Source organism: Equus caballus, chromosome 24, assembly GCF_041296265.1.
Source record: "Equus caballus isolate H_3958 breed thoroughbred chromosome 24, TB-T2T, whole genome shotgun sequence".
Classification (NCBI taxonomy): domain Eukaryota; kingdom Metazoa; phylum Chordata; class Mammalia; order Perissodactyla; family Equidae; genus Equus; species Equus caballus.
Window position 1 is genome coordinate 55454663 of NC_091707.1, and position 9011 is coordinate 55463673.

At 60.2% G+C, this 9011-nt stretch overlaps 1 protein-coding gene across 3 annotated transcripts; it reads left to right on the forward strand.

The window, feature by feature from the left end:
- The first annotated feature begins 593 nt into the window (after positions 1-593).
- DLK1 (delta like non-canonical Notch ligand 1) lies at positions 594-8651 on the forward strand. Of its 3 annotated transcripts, none has more exons than XM_005605450.3 (6): positions 603-870; positions 2088-2151; positions 2604-2734; positions 5601-5742; positions 7652-7931; positions 8157-8651. In XM_005605450.3, the coding sequence occupies exons 1-6, from the start codon at positions 804-806 to the stop codon at positions 8397-8399; spliced, it is 927 nt and encodes a 308-aa protein (XP_005605507.2). In that variant the 5' UTR covers positions 603-803; the 3' UTR covers positions 8400-8651. The 3 variants fall into 3 exon arrangements, with proteins under 3 accessions (XP_001917597.2, XP_005605507.2, XP_005605506.2); XM_005605449.3 differs by having other exon boundaries at positions 611-870; positions 8151-8651; XM_001917562.4 differs by having other exon boundaries at positions 594-870; positions 7652-8651.
- Positions 8652-9011: the final 360 nt, after the last annotated feature.

Genomic DNA, 9011 nt, shown 5'->3' on the forward strand with positions numbered 1-9011 from the left:
TCGAGCATGTGGCACTCAGACTGTTTCTATAACATGCGATTGCGTTGCAGTGTGTGTGTGTGTTGTAGGGTGTGCCTGGGTCGCAGTGTGTGTGTTGCTACAAGTGTCTGCATTTTCCTGCGTCTTTAGGGCCGGTGAATAAGGCTTTTCATAAGTGTTTTTCTGGGTGCGTGTGTGATTACGTGCGTATTCTACGTCTTTCGAGCGTGCACTTGTTTTTCTGGGTGCGTGATCCGTGGCCTGTGTGCTCGGGACCTTGGCGAGAAGTGTTTTGGTGTTTCTGTGCGCGTTTCTGTATTCCGCGTGTGTCCTCGCGTCTTCCTGGGGTCTGCGGCCCAGCGCGTGTTCGCTTCATGCGACTTGTCCTAAGCGGGCCGTGTGTGCGCGCCCGTGTGCCGTCCTGTGTGCGCAGCGTATGCTAAACGTGCGCAGGCTACCTGTGCCCGTCTAGCCAAGAGTGCGCCGTGGGCGCGAGCGGGCTTCCGGGCGCGCAGGGTGGGGGGCGGCCCGCGAGGGGCGGGGGGTCACCGGGACTGGCCGGCGCCGGCCCCGTGCGCGCGGAGGCGGGGGCGGGGGGCGGGGGCCGCGGGGGGGGCGGCGGTACGAAAAGGGCGGCGCGCGCGGCGGCGGCGGCAGCTCGGCGGCGGCGGCGGAGAGCGCAGCGCAGCCCGGTGCAGCCCTGGCTTTCCCCTCGCCGCGCGCCCGCGCCCCCTTCCGCGTCCGCAACCAGAAGCCCAGCGCGGCACCCGGAGCCGGACCTGCCCCTGCGCCGCTCCCGGGACCGCGACCCCGACCGCCCCGCGATGACCGCGACCGCAGCCCTCCTGCCCGTCCTCTTGCTCCTGCTGGCCTTCGGCCGCAGTGCCCATGGTGAGCCCCCCGGCGGCTTGGCTCGCGCCCCCTCTGGGGAAGCCTGCGACGCCCCCCGCCGCCGGTGCCCCGCGCGCCCCGTCCCATGCGCCCCAACTCCCGCCCGTCCCGCCTAACCCTAAGCCCCGCGCTGTGCCTGCCTCGCCCTCCCTGCCACCCTCGCATGCCAAGCCCGGCCCTGGGGTCCCGGGGACAGGGGAGGTGTGGGACCCCCGCCCCTTCTCGCGCCGCAGAAGTGGCCTTCGCAGGGGTGTCGGTGCGCTGAGAGAGGAGATGTGGAGGAACGAGATGATGCTGGGGAGTCCTGTGTGAAATGCTCTGGGGTGCAACTTTGGGGTGCCCTGTGTGCGCGTTCGGGAACAGGTCTGTGAGGGCAGTGGGGGTGACTTGGCCGTCGTGGACCCAAATTCCCCACCAGGAGCCCAGCCCGAGCCCCTCCTGCGTCGCGCGTCTCTAGGTGAGGGGCTGCGACACCTCTGTCTGCAGCAGCCATCTGTCTCTGACAGTGAGTGAATTGCCCCCTTCCCGCAGTGCCCCCCGCCCCCACTGCACCAGTGGTTATGGAGGGGGCTGTCTGGAAGGCTGGAGAGCCGGTTGAAGTAAATGCACACAGTAGGTGCCTGTTAAAGTGTCAGAATCTCTGAACAGTGTCAGAATTGCAGCAGGCTCTGAAAAACCATTGCGTGTCTTTTTAATATGAGGTCTAGGGTAGGGGAGATGGGGGAATTTGACCTGGGTGCCTGGTTTCGCTGGGATTAACCTTTAAAACAACGCAGACGCCTTACCTGCGAGCCCACCAGGTGAACCTGTCTGGGCTCTCCCAGAGTGGAAGACCTCAAAATCTGCTCCCCATTTAGCTCACTTTGCAAAAGCGAGGGTTTCGCTGAGTGCCCCGGGCTCAAAATCTCCCTATCCACCGTCCCCCCACCCCCACTTTTAGGATGTGAGGTTGCGTATTTTCTTTGGGGGAAATTGGGTGTCTTGATCTGCTCCTAGGAACTAGGTAGTGTACTGTGGTCACGCCACAACCAGGAACGTGGCAAAGATTTTCCTCCTGAGGGGGTTGATATGAAGAGCCTACTGTGTGCCAGCTGGTAGGACCACAGAGGGTCGTCAGCTCCTTTCAGGGAGGCTTCGGGCTGTGTGGGAGGAGACCAGCTTTGCCGTGACCTCTGGGGCCTTGCGGGGTGAATGGTGTAACCTTTCTCGTGCCTCAGGAGCTGAATGCTTCCCGGCCTGCCACCCCCAAAATGGATTCTGCGAGGATGACAATGTTTGCAGGTAATGGAGTGGCTCCCCAGAGGCAGCTTGAGGGGGCACAGAATCCTGGGGAGTCATAGTGTCAGGCAGAAAAAAATGGGGGGGCTTGGCTGCTGGGCTGCGCAAACAGCTTCCTTGCCCCTGCAGGAGACTGGTGGGGGGAAGAGGTGGGGGGTAGCCACAGCTCCTGTCTGTTTTTTCAGAATTGGGGTGCCCCCTTGCAGGGGGAGACCACTGCAGGCCACTGCGGCAAAACGCAGTGCTCTCTGAGGCTCTCAGGGACACCCCCCGACCCTGGTCTGTTCTGTGTAAGCTTTTCCCTTCGGGTGACTGGTCTTAGCTTCCTGGGACCCAGTGGTCTGGTAGTGTGCAAAGACCTCCCCAAGGGCTCTTGGTTCCACAGAAAGCAGAAGGAGCTCCCTCTCCACCCCTGCCCCCCCTCATATGTCCTCATCTCCCCCCACCTCCCGCAGGTGCCAGCCTGGCTGGCAGGGTCCCCTGTGTGACCAATGCGTGACCTTTCCTGGCTGTGTTCATGGACTCTGTGTGGAACCCTGGCAGTGCATTTGCGATGACGGCTGGGATGGGAACCTCTGCGACTTAGGTTGGCACGCGCCCTTGCCCACCCCCTCTGCCCCTCTGCCCCCAGCCACCTCCTCCCAGCTCGTGGCGGCCTCCCCTCCCACTCCCGCCTTATCCCCACACACCCAGAGCTCTGTATGGTAATGATCTGTTTATACACTTCCCGCTGGTGCCAGGAGCCTCCTCACAGGTAGGAACTTAATGTGCTCCCCTCGGCACCAGCACCGGCACCGCACCAGCCCCGAGAAGGCCCTGGGGGGGGGGGGGGGCGGGGCTGCCAGGGAGCTGCCTGTTGAATAAAGAGTCACAAAATAAACACACACCACACAGAGCTGAGAGGGTGGGGACCACAGACCTGTGCAGGTCACTGAGGCTCAGAGAGGGGACTCCGGAGGTCACACAGCTGAGCCTCCAAGAAATTCACACTCGGTGCTGTTAAGGAGGCCACAAGAAACACATCAACACACACCCACACGCACACAAGCTGCTGGGGAGAAGGGGCCGCCAGGCCAGGGCCAGGGGCTGTGACTGAAGAGGTCAGGTGTAGGGGCAGGTGGGGCCGGCGAAGGCTGAGACGGGGTTACAGTGCAGATTGGTGTTATCTGTTGATTTCATTAATTTATGCAATCTTTGTCCTCTGTTACCCTGAGCAATTGAGAGTTGGCTGTCGCTGTGTTTTCGGGCTGCAAAATGTTTGTCTGAGCCCATTCTCGTTTGGCAAAATCTGCCCTGAAGCCCCAGCAAACTGAAGTCCTCAAAAAAATCTCCCAGCATTGCAGGCAGCTGCCACAGGGCCTGTCCCTGGGTCCCCAGCATCAGCAGAGACGAGTGGTACCAATAGGGAAACTGAGGCTCAGGGAGTAAAAGGGTCTGCTCAGGGACACATGAGAAGTCGGGAGAAAAGCCAGCTAAAAACCCCTCCCCCAGGCCCGGGAAGGGGTCCATGCTCCTCCGAGGTGGTTTCTGACACCCTCCCTTAAAGGAAAACCTGAGAGGGTATTGTTATCACCTGTGCCCCATAGAGCCAAGGCAGCGGGCTTTCAAAACCGAGCCCCCCACCTTGTCTCGGGTCCCCCCAGTATGGTGCAGGGCTTTGCTGCAGCTGAGTCATGCTCTGGCCCTCAGTGCGGCACCCTCACAGGCCCTTGGAGCTGTTTGGGGACCCCAGGGATCCCAGCAAAGGCACTCCGGGATCAGGGCTTCCAGCCTGGATCCCACCGTCTCTGGTATCTAAGCCTGGGACTCCTCCCGGGAGTTCTCCAGACAAAGGGTCCCCTCCCCACTGGGTTGACAGTGGCTTTCAGGAAATAGCCCTCGGGGTGACTGAGGGCCCTCTCCCCCTGCGCCCATCTTTGAGGCTGTCCTGGCCGCAGCTGCTGCCCCAGCAGAGACCCCCGGCCGCTTGATGTTTAATCCACCCGACTGTTTAGGGTGGAGGCCCGGGACGGGAGGGGGTGGGCTGCCCCTCGCTCACGAGGCCTGGCTCTGCCGGGAGAGCCGTGGGGTGGTCGCCAGCTATTCAGCTTCCGTGTAAGGTTCTGAGCGACAGGAGAGCCAGGAGCAGAGAATTAGGAGCCTGCCATGGGGCCTTCCCGTTACAAATCCTCTTTATGTTTCCTCGCACCGAGCGGGGCTCCCAGGGAACACCTCGTGGGCTTGGGATAGGCCATCAGCGCCGGCTTTTCCTCTCCGATTGATTGCCATCTCCCCTCCACGAGGGTGTGGGTCTCTTTAAAAGAGGGAAAGAACCTGCACATGTGTGGCCTCAGCACTGGGGAGCCCCCCCAAGTCTGCCTTAACTTGCTGCGTCTCTGGTTGGCCCAGGCTTTATATTTGGCAGGTGCAGGATCTGGAATCTAGAGAACCAAAGCTCAAAGCTGCCTCCGAGAGGGCCAGGGAGAGCCCCTTCTTTTATAAGTGGGGAAAGTGAGGCACAGAGTAGGGGGGAGCTGGACTCCACAGTCCGCTGGAGATGGGCGCAACAAAGGTCCCCTGCTCCGGCCCTGCCTGAGGCTGAGGTCTCCACTGTCAGAGATCCCGTGGCCCAGGCCGCTTTGTTCAGCTCGTCTCTGGCTGGCTGAGCCCCGGATAATGAAGTGTGCATGACGGGAGGTGCAACAAGGCGGTGGAAATATACCAGTGTGCATGGAAACCCGCGCTGACAGGAGAGCGCTCAATAGTTCTGATTTTGCTACCTTCCAAAGATGCAGCCTTTTTATCATGGACCCCCTTCGTTCAGACCCGAGAGCCAAATGAGAGACCACCAGGAGGGGGAGGCGGTCCTGGAGCTAAGTCAGCTTCCTCCATTCCCACCGGGGGTCTTTACATCTCGATTTCCCCCTGCCCGTCTTTGATGGAAGAGTCTGAAGGGCAGCTGATGTGTGTAACAGTTGGGCTGCGCTCGTCCCCCGAGTGGCAGGGCCCCCCACCAAACATGAGAAGCTGGACGTGAAAACTTGTCTGGGGGAGGCAGGCGTGAGGGAATCTGGGCTCGGTGCACACTGTTTTTGGGGAGGGCGGGGGTCTGCAGTGAAGATCACGCTGCTGGACTTGAGGGATGAAAGGGTCCAGCTGTCCTGGGTTGCATGTCACTGAGCGGCCATCCCTTTCTGTCTCTGTGACCGACAGGGAAGCCCCTTCAGCTCCCCGAGCTGTTTACTCCCTTCAGGGTTTTGGGGGTGTCACTGCACCTTCTTCTCAGGACCCCACTTGGTGACCATTTGCAGTGGCCACAAGCAGAGACATCTAGGCAGCTTACTTGGGGTTCCCCCTTGACCAGGTGGAGGGGGTCTCCCTGCCACCACCCGGGGAGCTCCCCTTCCAGCCTCTGTCCCCTGCTGCCTCCCTGGAGGAGGGGGTAACAAGGTCTGGTTTCCTCTCCCCGCCAGACATCCGGGCCTGCGCCTCCACCCCCTGTGCTAACAACGGGACCTGCGTGAACCTTGATTCGGGCCACTATGAGTGCTCCTGCACCCCTGGGTTCTCCGGACAGGACTGTCAGAAGAAGGACGGGCCCTGCGCCATCAACGGGTGAGTATTGTCTCCCGACTGTGTGTGAACTGATGAATGCTGCCTTTGATTTCTGCTTCGCACCCCCAAAGACCCTTTCAGCCTCAGCCAGTCGGACCTGTTGCCTGACAAAGGCCAGGGTAAGTGCTCATCCCGCAGCCCCGTGGGGGGCTGCCCTGGATCAGGGTATTTATGGGGGAACGTGTCATTTCCATAATTTTTTCAAATGATCCTGAAGGCGATTTCATATTCCCCTGACGTTCCGAGTCCTGATGTGTGTGAGTGACAGTAGATTGGGACCGCGAATTGGAGCTCGAGCTGCATAATTTTCTAAAGACGACAACATGATAAGAGATCAGGGTTCGGCAGGCTGTTTGTGGAACCCACTCCCCACATTTTAGGGGGCGATTTGAGGGGAACTGGCAGGCTCTGTGGTTGGGTTTTCGGGGATGTCTTAGGAGGGAACTGATAGGCGGAGGAGGTGGGGAGACAGGGCTGCAGCCGGCATGGGGAGGGGATGGGGGACCAGCCGTAAAGCCAAGGGGTTAGAGTCCAGCTCTCAGCTACCCTCAGTGGCGAGGGGCTCTGGGACGTCGGAGTAGTGGGCACAACAGAGAGAAGGGCCACTGGCCCCTCTTGCACCTCCCTGAGTGGGCAGGGGCTGCTTTCTAGCAGCTTCGCCATTTCTGGCCCTTATCTGCTTAGTTACACTGAGCCCTCCGGCCTTCTCCAGTGGGGCTTCCGTGGAGGCCAGGAGAGATCCTGACAGACACAAGAATTCAAACTGGAGCCCAGTCCTGGGCTGGCAACTGGGGGTGGGGGTGCCCCTGTCCTCTGGGGAAACAGGAGCTGAAATGCAGAACGAGCTCATCTTGACCCGGCCGTTCCAGGGCAGTGCAGAGAGCGCCCAGAGCTGGCGCGTGCTGCAGACGGGCATTCACGGGGGTCAGAGGAGAGGCGTGACACCCCAGCTTCGTGTCTGCTTGTTTGCCCAAAGGGGAAGTCCAGAGCAGGACCTTTAAAATATTTTGCTTTTCTCTCTAACAGACTTGAACCAGTCTGTCCAAATAGAGCCCAGGGCCCTTGAAATTCCTGCCCAGCCCAGGTCCTCGGCGGCCCTCACCCCTGAAGCAGCAATGCTGACTTCTTGGGCTCAGGGCCCCTTTCTTCCCTGGAGTTTTGGCATTTATCAGATGACAAAGGGCCTGCTCGTTTAAAAGCACTTACGTTAAATGCTCTGTGTGCCCCGCTTGGAGCCAACAGCTTCGTCTGCAAGCTGTAGTTGGGTGAATGGGGCACTGTCGACCGGCCGGGCACAGACGCTGGCTCGAGCTGGCGCAGACGGACCGTGCGCTTCTCTCCCTCTGAGAGTCCCCAAGGCTTTCTCCCACAATAGCCGGTAGGCTCTCTCCACCGAAAATAAGAATAACAGTAGGAGGTGATGGTGAGGGGGGGTGAGTGATACCCTCGTTGGCTCTGCTGCAGTGGCCCGGGGACAGGGCTAAGAGAAGGGCTCGCTCCAGCCCTGCGTTATCACTAACTTTGCCTTCTCAGCCTCAGTTTCCCCACTTGTCCAGTGACTAACCGTCAGTCCTCTGGTCGGAGAGATGACGTAAGAGGCAGAAAAGGAGACAGGCCTTCTGGCCTGGGAGGTCAGGCCTGTTCCAGGTTGGCATGCCCCATACAGGTGTGCATCCCACCCTCGGACAGCCTGGGGCCCCTCTAGGCAGGGGTCACAGCGCTCGCACCTCCCTGGGCCTCCTGGCTGTCACTCAGTCACTCACCAGTGTGTTCTGAGCATCTGCCCTTTTGTCAGACCCGGGGAAGTTTGCGACATGGCGTGAGGGGAGCGGAGCACCTCTCCTTCCCCAGCACTGTCCCGGCCCAGCCCCCGAGGGCCCTTTACCGTGTGTCCCCCATTATCTTACAGTTCCCCCTGCCAGCACGGAGGCAGCTGTGTGGACGACGAGGGCCAGGCCTCCCATGCCTCCTGCCTGTGCCTTCCTGGCTTCTCGGGCAACTTCTGCGAGATCATGACCAACAGCTGCATCCCCAACCCGTGCGAGAACCAAGGCATCTGCACCGACATCGGGGGCGACTTCCGCTGCCGCTGCCCCGCCGGCTTCATGGACAAGACCTGCAGCCGCCCGGTGACCACCTGCACCACCGACCCGTGCCTGAACGGGGGCACCTGCCTGCAGCACAGCCAGGTGAGGTACGAGTGTCTGTGTAAGCCTGAGTTCACGGGCCCCCTCTGCGGCAAGAAGCGCGTGCAGAGCCCCCAGCAGGTCACCCGTCTGCCCAGTGGTTATGGGCTGACCTACCGCCTGACCCCGGGGGTGCACGAGCTGCCCGTGCCGCAGCCCGAGCACCACATCCTGAAGGTGTCCATGAAGGAGCTCAACAAGAGCACTCCCCTCCTCTCCGAGGGCCAGGCTGTCTGCTTCACCATCCTCGGCGTGCTCACCAGCCTGGTGGTGCTGGGCACCATGGGCATCGTCTTCCTCAACAAGTGCGAGGCCTGGGTGTCCAACCTGCGCTACCAGCACATGCTGCGCAAGAAGAAGAACGTCCTCCTGCAGTACAACAGCGGCGAGGATCTGGCCGTCAACATCATCTTCCCGGAGAAGATCGACATGACCACCTTCAGCAAGGAGGCTGGTGACGAGGAGATCTAAGCAGCGTCCCCCGCCCCCCGCCCCGGCCCCTCTATATCCTCGGGGCCCGCAGAGCTCACCCCATGCGGTCTGTTCTCATCTTTGTGGTGGGATTTGCTCTTTTGTGCCTACTCTGGTGAACGCTATGCTTAGCTATACTCTATCTCTGTGTTGCTGTGTGACAAATGCAATGCCAGAATCCTCCTTCTCTCTCTTAATGCATGATCAAAAAACTTAATAATAAGAATTTCATCTTTAAACAAGTAAAAGAAATAAGTATGTTATTCTAAATGCAAAAATTAAAAAAGACCAAAAAAAAAACAAGGCAACTGAACCAGGATGCTGTGCCGACGCCCCCCCCCTCCCGGGGCGGGGGTCTCGGCCGCGGGGTCCTCGTGAAACCGTTACGAGTGCTGTGCGTGACCAGCCACTGTGGAAGGGCCGAACTCTTTTCGTTCGTTAATTCTCACACGCCACATCCGACTCGCACTCACGTCTAGTTCCACACCGCAACCCCTAGATCTTTCCGGTAGATTTTGCGGAGTGCAGCGGCCGTGTGTCAGGCAGAGAGAGCCCCGGGTTGGCTGCTGGGGGGCCGGGACCTCGTCCCAGCCCTGCCACTAACTCGCTGTG